The following is a 16,483-nucleotide window of genomic DNA, read 5'->3' on the forward strand; positions in this document are numbered from 1 at the left end:
AAGCCACTACGGAGTTTTCGTCAACCACTGACGACATTGCACGTACCTCAGATAAACAATGCCTACATGCAAAACCGTTTTTTACGTCAATTAAAATACTAATGGGACTGATCCTATCCAAATATCTTGCCAGCTGTACGCTAAGCGCTCTCCGTACCGGAGGCTCCTCTATCAAACTCATGCCATGTGTGCGCAACCGGCCTTTCTCCCCACGCACCTTCGCCACCACATATGAAGCTATGCCCATCACCCAGAGACGGCGATGGCGATGATGGTCCAGAACCGACAACATTCGTGGCTTGACCCCCATCCTTGATCGCCACCATCGTCGGCAGTAACAGCTCACTCAAGTTCGCTTACTAGTCGGAGCTCGTGGGCTCGCCGGCACCTCGTCAGAGAACTGGATCTCCCTTCTCGCACTCCGGCCAGGGCTACTGGTTTCCGAAACCAGAGCTTCGGGCTCATCGACAGACTGACTTCTCCCCTTTGCCACAGTCCACGTCTCCGAGACTGTGGCTTCACCCTCAATGTTCGTTCGAGTTCCAGAGCTCTCAGCATCTTCGTGACTGTTCGGACCTACAACTGCTGCGCCTCTAGGGTCTTGTTCTGGTTTGATCTTGGAAGGTACAACACCCTGTCCCGTCCGACGAATCGGCGCCGTGCCTTGACGCACTTGTGCTGCAAGGTTTGCTTCAACATCCTCTGGTCCCCTGATAAATCTACCAAAGAAGGGAATCCGCCTGCGAGCCTGGCCGCTGAACCGATCAGTGCTAAGTGTCTCACTGAGACTTTCACTCAGCACGCGATGGAGTCTTGGCGCGAGATACCCTAGCTTGCCGACGGGAATGCTCAGGCCATGGATAACCTGCGAGAAGTGACGTTAACGACATGATCCAGGAGGAAAGGAGACGGGCATGTAGCATTGCTTCTGACGAAGAACAAGCGTGACACCACTTACAATACTGCACACGACGAGGAACCAAACCACCACTGTAATTGTCTCAGCGAGGTCCTTGACATCCGATCTGGGAATGCCATTTTCATCACTCAAATGCTGCTGAATGAATTCAATACTGATGAAGAGATAGAAGACAGCCGACACACCGATTGGGCCAAAAAATCCCACAAAGATGGCCTGTCGGGCATGACTAATTTGATGAATCCATTTGTGCATGCCAAACACCCACGGTACGCGTCGTAGAAGCAGCACCAGCAGGCCAAGGGGAATCAGTCGACTCAATGGAATGACAGAATTGTGGCCAAATTCTCTCCACGGGAGGTAGGCGCCGTACCATAGGAAGATGGTGACATTAAGAAGCATATCAATTGTCGGCTGTAACGAGTCATCCTTGGTCTGTAGGCGGAACCAATCGTCCCAGGTGAAGGCATTGCCAGCAATAAAGCATGCCAACACATCGTCTGTGCCAATCAGACCACAGGTGCCTAGAACGAATAAAGCCAAGGCGACAGCGAAAACGAGGAAGCTCTCACGGTCAACGTAGTTGCGCTTTTTGGCAAAGTAGAGCAGTTCCCGGCCTAGCCAACCTACCACGGCACCATAGATGATGCTTAGGATAATGGTATATCCCCACGTCAAGGCAAACCAAAGACCCATGGCATCCCCAGCACCACCTGAGGTTGCGCCGGATCCTATGTATTTAATAAGGTAGAGGGCGAAGAACAAGAAGGGGTATCCCAGGCCATCGTTCGTTCCGGACTCGGCAACAATGAGATCCTGCAAGTCTTTGGGGATGTTATGATCGGCAAACTTGCCCTTGACAATGACGGCAGACAGGACTGGATCGGTAGGAGTGACGCATGCCCCGACAGCTAGGGCGTGCAAAAAGCTCGGCGTGCCGACAAGTCCCCAAACAAGAAGACTCGTGGCCATCCACATGCAGGCCATGCCGGGGCCGACGAGTAGCAAGATAGGTTTCAGCTCCTTCCAGAGGTACTTGCTAGGCAGCTGGACTCCAGCGAGAACCAGCTGCACGCCGAGTACCAGCCTGGAAAAGTTGAGCGTGATGGCACCCAGCCGGTCCTCACATTGCGCGTCCGTGAGGCGATCTCGGTGACAAGCGGCGTAAGACCAAGGCCGGATCCAATCGGCGGCAAACGGCCCAAAGGCTACACCTGCCAAGAGTGATATGACTGTACCAGAAAAGTCAGGTTTCAGTGCAAACACGGCGATGAGTAACTATTTCGAGGGTCCAATGCGGTCCCAAGAAACAAAGGCCCGTTCCGTTACACAAGCTTCCCTACCCTTGCACGTCTACCCCAGGTATGGTGGTTCCTGCATCACTGTCTCACATGCTTATGCACCACCAATTCTAGTTCTGGAAAGGACAAAAGCGAATCATACCCTGAGGACCGAACGTGACTCGGGTGAGAGGGAGCGGAGGGATAGGAAGAAGAAACTCGACGTCATAAGCTGAAATTTACTCACGAGCTTCAGATAGGTAGTATGTCTCCTTGAAGAGATATGACACCAGCCCAAATAGCGAGATGAACCCACCCAGCAGCGCAACCAAGACATTGAAGTCGGTGACTGCCAAGGGTATGGCCGCAATGTCTTTGCCCTCCTTCATTAGAGTGTCGTTGGCCATCGCGGCAGAAGCCAGCGTCAGCAAGCTTCAGAGCGGACAGTGGCGATGACGGCTGTAGCAAGGAAGAGAAGGGTAGGCAGCATTCTCGGATCGGGCGAGGTCATAGAAGCGGTAGATAAAGATGTGCGAAGAGGCACGAGTAGAGCGAGCTTTCTTTCCCCTGTGCCTTGGAGGGTTAAACGTGGATCGAAGCAGTGGCCCGTTGTTTATGTAGCAAGTTCCCGAACAGGCAGTAGGCAAGACTGAACTGGGGTGAGTAGAGGGCAGAACGACTCCAAGTCGTAGACGCGATGGAATGTATTGTGGGTGCAGGATCAGAGTCGAGATGTCGGCACAGACCTTGGTGGGCCGTGGTGTCCCGGGTCAGTGGGTGGTGGCACTTGCCTCCACAGGCATGTGCCAATTGGGAAGGCGCGACTGGAGGGCCGAGGACAGACGGACAACAGGACAACAACCTTGACCTTGTGCATTCGAACTTCCGAACCCTCCAGCCCAGTCCTATTTTCTCATGAATGATCGGCGCGGTATTTATATTTATATATCCGTTCCTCGTTGGCAATCTTCTCCTCATCACCACATGCTCACCGCCCGACTCCAAAGCCAATCTTCCGCAATGCGCAGAATGACGTGTTCTGGCGGTGACTTGATCGCACCCGCCGCCCGCTCACTCTCTCGCAATATAAAGCCACGACATTTAATCCGGCCCAGTTGGCCGTCTGTACAAGGCTACAGTTCAGCTTCATTGGGTGCCATTATATAAGTACCTAGGTTGAGTGTGCCCCGGGGCCGGCCAGACCGGTCAGCACGTGGCCATGTTGGCAAACGGCCTTTGGCCCATGGGAAACGACCAAAGGACGTGGCGACGGCTGACACGTAGATACCGCTGCCTCCCATATAACTCCTCGCCTGAGCCTTCTTTGATCGATTCTCTGAATCTACACCCTCGATTACTACACACGCCACCGGGCGCCAATGCCGTGGAATTCCATAAGTCGTGTCATGGACCTCAGCTCAAGTTTGCTCGTTTTTCATCACCCTTCTTCTCGAACATCCACTCCCTCGCCCCCATCGCCACGCGTACTGTATGTAAACCTCACATCGGGAGATGGATGCAAATCGCAAGTGTTGCAACGTAAACCTGACTAGTCAGGCGACACAAATACTCGTCCCCTTCCTTGATACCACCCACCGCCCGCTGAATCCCACCCGCCAATGCAACGACAAGGAAGCACGAGTAAGGACAGAAAAAACCTAGCCTAGGGCTCGCCATCCTTGCTGGACATTGTAGGTTGCGGCCTGATAATCGGATGGGACACGAGACATATCCTATTGGTTCATCTGTCCGCAAAGGGAGATGACAGGCCCCGCGGGTGCAACCTGCACGTTTGTCCAGATATGGACAATCCAGCACTGAAACAAAGGGAAGCTGGGAATAGCCTCTCTTTGCGCAGTGCGTGTATTCTGTTTGCATAGTGTCTTCGGGTCGAAGCCGCCATCTCTCTAGGAGGAAGTGATGTTCTTTGGTCGCGCATCCGACAAAACTTGGATCGGGTGTCATAGATGGACAAGTGGACAAGTACATGGGTATTAGCAGCGTATTTGTCGAAAGAAGTCAGTCGAGTGAGATTTTAAAGAAGAATAAAATACTACACCCCGGTTAGATATGACGGCGTTCAATGGCTGGAAGGGTTGAATCACGAGATGTGTCTCCGGCAGTGTACCACAACGTCCGAGAAACCGGCTCTGAACGTGGATGGATGGACAGCAAGGAAACGGGCACCGCGAGATGTAGGGAAGAGAGCCCGTCCAGACAACGAGTCGCAAGTCACCAAAGCTCTGTACGCCGTGGAAAACCGTCCCATGACCCTGACGACTGTAGCCCATTACCACGAAGCGGACGAGGAGAGCACGACAGCATCGACAAATCGTAACGCACCGGAGAAACTTCCGATAGCCCAGAAATCACCGGATAGCATGTGGAAAGCCAGCCAGCCACAGGCTACAATTCAAACCTGATGCACATGACGTTCGCGTCCAAGACAAAACCTGCCTGCATAACAGGTCAGAAAGACATCATCCACGATCCATCGCTGCCTCCCATGTCCAAACCCACGGGTCACACGAAGATATGACACCATGTCGCGTTCCCCAAGCCCGTGGCAAGGCTGATGAACAGTAGCGGGCGCAACAAAAAATGGGTTTCAGCACGACGCCCTCGAACGCTACAACATGGCACCAGACAGCCTCACAATCCAATGACAGCCGCTTCGATACTCATTCTACACGTCACATCCGGTCACAGTACGCCACGACGATGGCCAGCTGGGGTGCAAACGTAAAGACCATACAAAAGCGGTAGATATATATAGGTATCATGAGGACAGCCCTACACCATCTTCGTATGACCGTCAAGACGCCACCAGCCATCGGCGAGGACTTGTGTCACAACCAAAGTAGACAAAAAAATAATATCCCTTCTTTTTTTCCCCCTTCTCTGCCAGCCCTCAAAATGTCCCAAGTCTCGAAGAAGATGAAGCAAAAAAGAAAAAAGAAAAAAAAACACTCCGTAGTACATGCATATGCTCCTTAGCCGCTTCCATGAGATGCAACCCTACCCTCCTACCCTTTCATCACCCTGCTAGTATCACAAAAGTCCGTCCGCAGACAGAGCCTCCTTTCTTTTCCTCCAAGAACCTTTGGACCCTGACATGTTTGCAATACTCAACTCTCGATGTCAACTCAGCTTCAGCTCAACCGCACACCCCTCGTCAACACGTCATTTTTGCTCCTCGCACAGCTAATCTGTCAGCGGCCACGTTTCCTCTGTCCGACGCGTGTCCCTTGACCCAATGAAAGTAGGTATTGGCACCGGCCTTGGTCCTCTCCTCCATCTTGTCCAGCACAGCCCTAATGATGTCCTGGTTCTTGACGTTCTCGCCCGTTGCCGTCTTCCACCCTTTTTGCTTCCACCCAAGAGCCCACTGCGTCACGCAGTTGATCGAGTACTGGCTGTCGCTGATGATCTGCACCGTCTGCTCCGCGGGGGCAATCTCCAACGCCCGAAGCATGGCCATCAGCTCGGCGCGCTGGTTAGTCTGCGGGTCGCCGGCCAGTCGCTCAGAGACATTCCGGACATCCCCGTCCCCGAAGTAGACGCCCACGCCCGCCCTGGACCCGGCCCTCCCGTTCGCGAGGCTACTGCCGTCCGTGTAGATTTGCAAGACGTCCTCAGCCGGACGCTGCACCCCCGGCTCGGCCTTCTTCGCGGCCGCCCGGGACGTCATCTTCTTCGCAGGGCCTGCCACCAGCGTCGGAGTCAGGCCCGAGTCAACCGCCGCCGCAGCGTACGTCTCTCCAAGCGCCTCGACGGCCTCCCTGCTGCCAAACTGCCTAATGTAGACGGCCGCCTCCGTCCGCGTCCCGAACCGCTTGTACTTGGGGCCCTTGACGCCCTTGATAGCGAGTGCCGCCTCATTCCAGTCCGTGTAGATGCCCGTCGGGTTGCCCACAGCCACGGCGTAGAACCTCTCCGGCTCGTCGGAAGACGCCGCGACCTTCTTGCCCGCCGCGAAGGCCTCCGCGTCGGACCTCGAGGTGAAGGACTTGACTGCAGCAACGGCCAGTCAGCTCAAGCCCGACTTTGATACCATGACCTCTGGCGTCTGGAGCCTGCGACGGGGACACTCGGAGTTTTACTCACAGACGGCACCTTTGAAACCGGCTGTTTGGGCCGAGCACTCAGCGTAGGTCATGTACACGCCGGGGCGGAACCCAGCTTGGACTGCGTAGAACTTTTGCACATTGTCCGTCTTTCTCTTCTTGGGGGGGCTGGTTGTTGCGTTCAGCCCTGGTGCGGCTCTCTTGTTCATTTCGTCGTCTGGCGAGGCCGCCCTGAGGGTACGGTTCAGAGAGCCAAAAAAGCGTCGGGTCGATGATGTGGAGAGCAGTTTCGTAGGCACGAATACCCGCGTCCTTGCTCCTCTCGAGAGGTGATGATTTCGTACGACCGGTTGGACGAGGCGATGGCCGCAGCCGGGGGAGAGAAGCAAAAATAACAAGAATAACTTGGAAGCCAGCTTGGCGCAGTTAGCGGGTGTCGCGCAAGGCTGAGATCAAAACCGCAGATGGGCCGGACGATGGCATTCCCCTGGGCACATTGATGCAAATGCAACAATGGAAAGCTCGACGCGTTGACGGACACGAGGAGAATGGGCTTCGAAGAGACGCTTGCCTTCGCACTGCCCTCGTGATGAGAGCCGTTGAGAGGGGCACCCAAAGTCGCCTGGGCACTTGAGTAGTCGACGACTCTCGCACACACACAACATTGACGCTGTACATGCCCTTCGCCTTCGCCGATATGCCACTCCGGCCTCGACCTCTAAGCCATTTGGTCGCAGCAAAAACACCACGGTCAAGCGCGACTACAACCCCTTTGCCCATGCCAAGACGTCCGTGTTGGGCCGGCCATTACCAGAAAGCGCCCACGTTGCTGTTGCATAATCAAACACTGCCCTGCATTGCCAAGTCATGCGCTGAATAAAAACATGCCGCCTACAGCTCACGGCCTCTACTTCACAACCGAGCTTTATATAGTATCTACAGTACTCCGTAATTACACAAAACCCAGCCCCGTCCACCGTCCTCCGTCCACCTCGACGTGCCAGCATTTCTTCTTCCCCAAGTCCCATGGATAATCAACAATAGCCATGGCCCCCTGCCAGTGGACCGTGCAGACAGATAAAGCCCTCCGTCTTTGCGCCGTATCTGGAATTCTCATCAATGGTCCGCCAACTTGTGGATTCGAATGTGCTACTTGGTCAAAATGACATGGAGCCATACACGTAGTTCGTTCCAAAGCCGACTTCGTCCTGTCGCAGCCTCCCAGCCCGAAACCATGACAAGACAAGGTCGGGTCCCGCGTTGCCTAATAGGCCGTCCTCAAAACAGGCCGTGTATGTGATTGCGTACAAAAGAAAAAAAAAATAAGCACCGCAACGGCTGAGTTCTAGGTAGAACTAGGAGGTGGTAATCCTAAACATGAGTAGTTGGGTCGATGGGAGGGAGGCTGGGTACGTTTTCAGGTTCCCATGCCCAGGCCAGCAAACTCCAATTGAGCTCCCGTCTCCAGAATAACCCCAACCCTCGTCCACCTCCATCCGGACGATCATCCGAACTCAACCCACCAGTGCGACCCATGTGATGGCAAAAGATGGCCTTGCCCATGCGAGAATGAAGTATGCCCATAGAACAGGCAACGCATGGCTCGTGAGTGACATACAGCTCCAATCCATGGCAAAGGTAGCCGTCCTTGTTTGGATGCTCTTGCTCAAAGCACTGGCGTTCCAGCTCAATCAAGGGCTTGTCTTGAAAACAGTCGTAGTATAAATTCGCCGCTTCAGCAGTTATGCCGGCCTCTCGGTGTTCGTGCCTCACAAGTTTCTGGGCCACCATGCTGATGGCCCGAAGCACGCAGTGTGTCACGGTGTTGTTGAGCACGGCCCCATTACACTCCTGATGTTTACGGGCATCGCCAGCAAGACCAACCAACTCGACACCGTTTTCTCCTCTCTGAACAATCACAGCCCCCATAGCCTCCCCGATGCCCGCCTCTTTTGCTTGCAAGGCGACTCGATGGGCCAGGGCCATCCACAATGATGCGTCCTCCTTAATCTCATCGGTTCCGCGACCCACCATGCTAGGATGGGGACCGAGGGGGTTATTCTTGCGGTAAACTGTTGGCCAATACTGAGACGACCACAGCGCAGCTTGCACCTGCGACGTAGGGGCCAATAGTGGAATGGCGATGGTGGCGATGAAGAGGTGGTTTTCTAACGCTTCCACTGTCGATAGAGCCTTGATGAGGTCTGACTTGCTGATCTCTCTGACCTCGCCTGCAATGATGTAGATCCATGTAGACTTGCTGGTATGAATCTGGCGGCCCACCGGATCATCATTCATAAATTGCGTCTTCAGGTGCGCAGGCAGGTCTGTCGGCTTTGCACAGGTACGAAGATGGGGTAGGGGATTAGCACCACCCTCTGGTCGTAATGCTCGCAAGGCTCTATGAGGTAGTCAGGCATAACCATCCATCTCATCTTGCACATGGTAGGTGCCGCATCTCCACCATGATTGTAAATGGGAAAAGGGTGCTTACGATATGACGTCGTTGGCGGACTTTGTCGGCGCCCGAGTAATGTACGCGTGAACGGCGGTATGGTATTGGCAGACTTCTTGGGTCGTCTTGAGTGGGATCAGGACACCTTTGTTCAAGTGATGCTCCTTCAGATCGTCCACGATGGGGTTTGGTTTGAGGCCTGGGGTTGGGAGCACTAGGCTCTGTGAGTCTTCTCCAGATACCTCTCCGGACACGTCACCGGACACAGGATAAGAATTGACGCTGGTTCTATCCGCCATTTTTCTCTGGCTCTAGGACAGTATCCTTGTGTTCCGCTCTTCTCGAAGCTGCCAGGGAAATAATTCGCCAACGGACCTATACTGGCCAGTTCCAAAAAGGAGACAAAGTAGGGTGATGTAGCCGAATCAAGAGAAGCAAACTTCGGGACATCAAAGACAATCTTAGCTCTGCAATCCAGCAGACGATGGCTCCGGGGAGATATGGCCAAAGTAGATGTTGTCAGAGCGTCAGAGCGATGGCGTTTGTTATGATTGACCGAGCGCTCCTCCGGGGTGAAGGGCGGGATTGTGAGGCGAGCGGAGGCGAGGCGAGGCGAGGCAAGACAAGGGCGGTTCTTTCTTGCGTGCCCAAGATTTGGGAAAGCAGGCGCCTTTTTTTTTTTTTTTTTTTTTTTTTTTTTTTTTTTTTTTTTAACTGCAGACCTCGGCCACTTGAGCAACTCCTGCACCACCGAGGCAGTAACGAGTAACGATGTTCGAAACCAGCCTTTGGGAAAGGAGCGTGTCAATAACGCATAGGCCAGGCGCGTAATATGCGCTTCCTCGCAAACGTCTCTGGCGGCACGCAAGACCGGGTCGTAAATCAACACGACGACAGACAATATCTTGTCATCACGTTGCGGTCTTGTGGAGTTGGAAAAGGAGGGTCAGCGCTGAATAATAGGGCTATCTTTGTTTTCTGCGGTATCCTGACGGCGAAGGCGGGAAGTTGGAAGGACTAGGCTGAAATTTATCCGGCCCGAGCCTGTTGAATGATATTTGGAAGAGTCGGGGTTGAGTTGACGGCTGGCGACAGCTGGCAGAGCCGGCAACTCAAAAAAAAACCCTTGGGCTGTTGTTGGCTGATGGTTGACTTGCTCGATTGTCGAGGCCGAGATAAGCTTGATGCCGCGCGTGATTGTGCTCTGGCTCGTCAAAAACTGCCTCACTCAAAGACAAACCGCCTGGAATCTGTTCGCCCAAAAAAAAAAAAAAAAAAAAAAATCTGATGATGCCCTTTGACCCATTGTAGATTCCTTTGTGACTTGTTCAACAAGCTGATGTTGCTTTCTTTGTCAAGTTGAAATTTAGATGTGGCTGGTGTAAGTGGCCCCGTGATCGGCAAGCCACGTTTTGAAAATGGCCATCTTCCAACAATTATATCAACAGTGGCCGCCGAAAGGATAGGGTGTGGTCTGGGGCAGCGAGATCAGAGCAATATCAAGCGCGAGACTTTGACCACGAGGTAGTTGGTTGTCGTCTTTTCGCCCACAGTCTAGGTTCGTGCATCGGCGGTTTGATCAACGGAGTCGACCTGTCGAACTTGGGATGGCATCACGTTTCAACGGCCGCATCAAGTGACAGTCATAGTCGGGAACATATATACCGGTTACATGTCCACCATCCCGAGCCCCTGGCAAGAAGATCGACCGCAAGACGTAGTACACTGGTCCCCGAACAGCAGATTGTGGGCTCGGAGTCCTGGTACTCCGTTCAGCCAGCGGTAGGCATGGGTTGCAACATGTCGAAGAGGCATTTGCATTATGCACAGTACAATACGGAGTACTCCGCAACAAATACCGAAAGTTGACTCGTCGTTTCTCCACGTCGGCTACGAGGATAGATGTCAGGCAGACCCGGGCCGCACCTCCCTCGTACAGATGTCTACATCATGCAGGACACAGCAGTCTGGAGCCGTCATGAATGTCAAATGTGCATACAGAGCCACGTTCCTTGTCGAAGTCTGCGCTGGACAAACTTGGCATGAAGGAGGGACTGCACCTTCCCCATTGAGCCTGGACACCTGCTTGCGCACAAGCCTGGCCAATCGTCTGATGGTGTGTGTGCCGAGAAGATTTTGTTGAGTAGCATCAAAGGCTAATAAAGCAACAAACTACGTAGTACTTGTCGACATCGAGCCCAATGAATCAAGCAGCACCGCAGGCTGGGGGCTGTAATATATTAAGCTTACTAGGCAGTAGTCCGTACTATCCCTAAGACTGGTTTCCTGTCTCACTTTTGCGTTCCCGGAGTACGAGGTGGGAATGCTGGGATAGAGATAAGCGATTGCAAGACAAAAGCGGAATCTATCTATCAAACCGGCTAGGCTAGGCATCCGACATGTCTCACAAGTGACATCTCCAAGCGCCCAAAGCACGGTCAGTAGGACCAATATTGCCAGCATAGGTTAGTACAGTAAACCAGGTCTATAACGATATCCTTCGTGAGGCTTTTTTGATCGTCATATAGCGACTATCGTTAAGATGCGACTATTATAGGGCTTGTACCTTCCCCTAGAAATTACTAGTATAAAGTACATATTAAGAGATTATTGCGAAATTCTGCCCCACTATAAGGAAATCCCGCCCCACTATAAGGAATTCAGCCAATAAAAGTGGGGCCTTATAACAATAAAATATATAGTGACTAAGCAAAAAGTCAACGATATCGTTAGTAACGCAACTATTAACGATTTACTAGGGAAAAACCTTAGATAACTGTGAATTATCGTAAAAACCCGAATTTCGCTATAAGACAGGATCGTTATAGACATGGTTTACTGTAGTCAAAATAGACAAGACATCGACAATCATTTGGGCAAATCAACCAAACACTAATGCATGCGCCTCGGAGAGACAGCCCACTTCGTGCAGCTCCAAGTCTCATTGTGGTGTCAGAACTTTAGTACGTGCTACTCCGTAGAGGGTAACGAACAATGCAGCGCTATCTTTCGGCACGTCCCAGCAGTCCGATGTGAGCCAGGCAGCCTCCGCCGACGGCGACATCGGAACCTCCGTTGGTTCGGATACTAACAGTAGAACCAGACCTCTCGCATTCGTTCCATCAACAAAGATTTCCACAAAATGCGACGACGCAGCTGCACAGGCGGTTTTCGTGGCGCGAGAGAGGATTTCAAAAGGATTCTCAGAAACCAGGTGTGGCGTGTGGCGTGTAGGGCAAAAGAACTCGATGCCTCCGAAGTCCGGTCTGACAGACACGACATGAACACTGACTGTCCTTTGACACTGACAGAGCTAGGTGAACAGCCTCGTCTTTACTTACTCCATGTCCCAGTCAACCAAGTTGTGCCTCTTGACGGGCTCAATGACGTGTGGTCGCATGCCAAATCCGAGCCACACGCTTGTGAACTACTTAGGTCCCTGCCTAGATAGTCAGGACCCTGAATCTTTGCAACATACTAATACTGTGAGGAGAGCAAGGGAAACCTCGAGGCACACCATCCATCCATCTCCGGTGGCCATCGGGACCAAACTTGGGAGGAATTAGCAGTCCGGCTTACTCGGGGCAAGTCCGACAGCGTCATGCGATATGCCGTCGGCCTTCCACCGTGCCGGGAGGGCGCTGAGACTCTGAAACTGGCCAGTACGGGTTTCAGGGCATATGCGCGACCCATGTCGATGCATTTGGCAGTCGTTCCGCGATGAAGCCAAGGTACTTAGTATGCTGCAGCATTGGACATGTTATACATCTCCTGAAGTGAACAAGACTGAAACAGGAATACAGACAGGTTGCGTGACGTCGACGTGTGTTCAAGTGTTGTCAAAGAACGGCGCGTACCGCCTGTATACTTATCGTCCAGCCCAAAATTCACAGGGGTGAAGCGACGCATTTACGTGTGTGGGCGGACCAACTACGGAGCACCTTGAGGATCACTGCCAGCATTCTACGATGCCCTTGTCTCCTCACAAAAGATACAGGGGTCTTCACAAACTGCATCGCCAGACAGCCTTGAGGAGATCTAAGGAACGCCACAAGTTGGCCGGCCCCAACTTATTGGTTGGGTACGGTCTGGTGTGACCTGGTCATCATAGACAGCCATATGTGTCCTTGAACAGTCATCGCCAACCTAAGAATACCGACTCGGTCCCCACGTTTGAGAGCTCAACCGCTTGAGCATTCCGGCCCTCTGCGCAGCACCTCCTCAGCGGTGCTCGCACAAAGGACGCAGGAGTGGACTTTGGGAACATGAGCGACGACTGTTGTTGAATTCCAGACGAAGGACGTATTCTGTATTATCCGCCTTGGGTGGCTCGTCCAAGTTTGCCGTCACAAGAGTTCGCTTTTGTTCGCATCTCGCACCGGCGACTCTGTGCATTGACAGCTGGCGAAATCCGACAGCCTCTGGGGAGGATGCGGCGAGTGCTTCCTTGTTGATCTTGCTGCGCTGACACTCTGGGCCTTAAATCTCCCCACGAGCCTGTCGCCTGGTTCGCCGGCTGCTGGCACCCTGCGGATTGGCAACGTCATTTGCAGCGGTTTGTCTTGGACTGACTGGCCTTGGCTGACCTTGAGTCTTGGCGTTTGGCTCCTCGCGCAACGAAGCTCCAGGTTGTTGAGTCTTGCCGAGTCTTTGCTGATAACGGACAAGCTGGCAGTCCGTGACCTTGTACTTCAGTACTCGGGCCCATCGGTACTTTTTCTTAGGGCGCCAGTTACATTAGTTTTTAGGTTCCTTCCTGACAGGGTACCTTGCGCGGCACCTAGGTACTTACGTACTCTGTGCTCTGTACTCCGTACTTGGATCGCCACTTTGCATTGCAAGTGGACATTTTTTGAGTTGCAAGTTGGCTCACGCCAGCTCACGCCGCCGACTCCTTTGAGCGCGCTCAGCTGAGTGCTTGCAGAGTGCTCCAGGTGCTGAGGCGGCCACACCACCGACCGACCTCAAGTCGCTCCTGCCCGCCGCCATTCTTCTTTCCGCGCAACCCGTTGCTCTTTTTTTTTTTTTTCCTTTTTACATCTCGCAATGCCGTTTGCTGTGGCTCGTCCCAGACAAGGTGTGTCATACATGCTCATCTCTGCGTGCAAGTCTTTGGTTCATAAATTTCATGGTTTCGTGCCCGTCGCGCACGCCGTGCTCTCTCTGTCCTCATTAACCTACCTGAATTTTTATAATTCTTTTTCCACTCCCCCCACCCACGTCTTGTCCTGTCACTCTGTCATTCTGCCATTCGGCGACGCTCCACCCGCTACCACCAAAGCAGCCAACTACCTCTTAAACTACTCGAGTATTGGGCAATACCCATCCGTACTTGATCAAGTAGCACTTGGTGCTGCTGACAACTCTTGCGCGTGTCGCCACTTTCTTATCAATCAACGACCCTTGCTAACTCTCGCGCTTTCTCAATTTTCTACCACGCCTTAGACGTCAGCGTGCGCCTCCGACAAGCAAAACAGTCCGAACTCGCCAAGCTTGTCATGCGAAACCAGTTCGGTGTCGCCTCGTCTCGCTCTGCAACCTCGCCTACGTCCTCGGAGCCTGAGCAGCATCCTGCTGTTCAGCCTCCTTCTCATCCTTCAGATGGCGCCTCCGATCCTCAACCTCAGCTGCAGTCGCATGGCACCACCCAATGCTGCTCCATGTCTGCCCCTGTAGCCATACCCGCCGTGGCTTCCGCAGTCAGGATGATGAAGGACCTAACCGACACCCCTCCGCTGTCGCAGAGCGTCAACTCTACCGCTCCCAGCTCGCCACGCATGTAAGTCTTGTCATCTTGGCTGCTTCCGCTGAGCGCGCGCAAGCCTTTTCCTGTCCCTCGAGCGCGTTGCTCGCCGCGAAGCCAGTATCTGCAGTGCTCATCCTGGTTTCTTTGCAACATGACGACATGAGCTGACTTGTCGTTGTTGCTTCTCGCAGCCCGCCGTTGCGCCAGAACTCGGGCGTTCAGACGCCGAGAGTGCGACCTCATGCAACGACCCTCAACATTCCCGGCATGACCAGGTCCCGTGTCTCTCCCGACGGCAGAATTCCCCAAAGAGACGTTGCAGCAAAGCTCGTAATTGTCATGGTCGGTCTTCCTGCCCGTGGCAAATCCTACATCACCAAAAAGCTTCAACGGTATCTTTCGTGGCAGCAGCATGAATCGCGAATCTTTAATGTCGGTAACCGCAGGCGTCATGCGGCTGGAATCAAGTCTGCAACTTGCGCCAACCCTGGCCAGGAGCATCAGCGCCCGAACCTCCCAGTTGAAGCTGCCACTATTCTGTTGAACGGCGTGCCAGCCTCCGACAATGACATTCCTCTCGATCAAGCAGAGCCTACTGCTTTGAACTTGAACTCGACACACAGTGAGGGCCACGAAGCAGTAGACCAGTCCGCCAAATTTTTCGACCCGAATAACGAGAAGGCTGCGGCAATGAGGAACCAGGTGGCCATGGAAACCCTGGACGAGCTGCTCGACTATCTTTTGAACCAGGGCGGCGCTGTTGGCATTCTCGACGCTACAAATAGCACAATTAAGCGGCGGCAGCAAGTTGTTGACCGCATCAGAGAGCGTGAACCCAAACTCGGCATTCTTTTCATTGAAAGTATATGCAGAGATCCCCATCTACTCGAGGCAAATATGCGCCTAAAGCTGTCTGGTCCCGACTATTGCAACAAGGACCCCATCAAATCGCTGGAAGACTTCAAGGCCAGAGTTGCGGCGTATGCCAGCGCATATGTGCCTCTGGGTGAGTATGAGGAGGAGAACGACCTACAGTACATTCAGGTGAGTAAATGTTGTTTACGGGACTCAAGTACCGCGCCACCCGGCTGACTCATCTTGTAAGATGGTTGATGTGGGTAGAAAGCTTATCCAGCACCGTCTGAAGGGTTTCCTCAGCGGTGGCATCAGCACATACCTTTCAAGCTTCAATCTCTCCCCGCGGCAGATTTGGATCACTCGCCACGGGCAAAGCGTGGATAATGAGCTCGGCAAGCTTGGCGGCGACTCCATCCTCACTGAGAGAGGTCATTGTTACGGCCTGGCGCTGTACAAATTCATCACCCAGAAGCGCAAGGAGTGGCTTATGGAGCAAAAGAGCAAACTGGCCCAGGCAACGTTCCCACCTCTCCCGGGCGACAATACACCTCCATATCCGGATATGCACAAGGACTTGAACGAAAAGAACTTTTGTGTCTGGACCTCGATGCTTCAGCGCAGCGTAGAAACTGCCGAATACTTTGATGCCGATGACGATTACGACGTCAAGAACTGGGAAATGCTTAATGAGTTGAACACGGGGCAGTTTGAAGGCATGACCTATGACGAAATCGCTCGAAAGTATCCAGAGGAGTTTCATAAGCGCAACGCGGATAAACTCAACTACATCTACCCGGGTGTCGGTGGCGAAGGTTACCTCCAGGTCATCAGCCGCCTGCGTGACATGGTCAGGGAGATTGAGCGCATCACTGATCATGTGTTGATAATTGGCCATCGTTCAGTTTGTCGAGTGCTGATGGCCTACTTCATGGACCTGACAAGAGAGGATATTACTGACATGGATGTACCTCTTGGAATGCTCTATTCCATTGAACCCAAGCCATATGGCATTGCCTTCCACGCATACAAGTACAATGAGGCGAAAGGCTGGTTTGACGAAATGCCCAATTACAGACCTCAAAAGGCCGCCCGCGGAAGCGTCTAACCATGACCAACGACTTCTACATGTAATACAGTCCCTAGTCAACGCCGCCACGT

At 53.2% G+C, this 16,483-nt stretch overlaps 4 protein-coding genes across 4 annotated transcripts; 1 reads left to right on the forward strand and 3 right to left on the reverse strand.

Moving 5' to 3' along the window:
- Positions 1-346: 346 nt before the first annotated feature.
- MAM_04014 (Na(+)/H(+) antiporter 2) lies at positions 347-2,606 on the reverse strand (the record flags this gene model as incomplete). Its single annotated transcript, XM_040822813.1, has 3 exons — positions 347-865; positions 959-2,151; positions 2,447-2,606. 3 exons carry the CDS (start codon positions 2,604-2,606, stop codon positions 347-349), a joined length of 1,872 nt encoding a protein of 623 aa, XP_040679319.1.
- Positions 2,607-5,374: 2,768 nt separating this feature from the next.
- On the reverse strand, positions 5,375-6,475 carry MAM_04015 (RNase H domain protein; the record flags this gene model as incomplete). Its single annotated transcript, XM_040822814.1, has 2 exons — positions 5,375-6,213; positions 6,307-6,475. The coding sequence occupies 2 exons, from the start codon at positions 6,473-6,475 to the stop codon at positions 5,375-5,377; spliced, it is 1,008 nt and encodes a 335-aa protein (XP_040679320.1).
- An 825-nt stretch (positions 6,476-7,300) lies between these two features.
- On the reverse strand, positions 7,301-9,020 carry MAM_04016 (uncharacterized protein; the record flags this gene model as incomplete). Its single annotated transcript, XM_040822815.1, has 3 exons — positions 7,301-7,415; positions 7,885-8,667; positions 8,761-9,020. The coding sequence occupies 3 exons, from the start codon at positions 9,018-9,020 to the stop codon at positions 7,301-7,303; spliced, it is 1,158 nt and encodes a 385-aa protein (XP_040679321.1).
- A 4,747-nt stretch (positions 9,021-13,767) lies between these two features.
- On the forward strand, positions 13,768-16,430 carry MAM_04017 (Fructose-2,6-bisphosphatase; the record flags this gene model as incomplete). The annotated part of the gene is made up of 4 exons (XM_040822816.1): positions 13,768-13,798; positions 14,167-14,500; positions 14,659-15,511; positions 15,603-16,430. The coding sequence occupies 4 exons, from the start codon at positions 13,768-13,770 to the stop codon at positions 16,428-16,430; spliced, it is 2,046 nt and encodes a 681-aa protein (XP_040679322.1).
- Between the last annotated feature and the right edge of the window lie 53 nt (positions 16,431-16,483).

Source organism: Metarhizium album (assembly GCF_000804445.1).
Source record: "Metarhizium album ARSEF 1941 chromosome Unknown scaffold_8, whole genome shotgun sequence".
In the NCBI taxonomy this organism is placed as follows: Eukaryota; Fungi; Ascomycota; class Sordariomycetes; order Hypocreales; family Clavicipitaceae; genus Metarhizium; species Metarhizium album.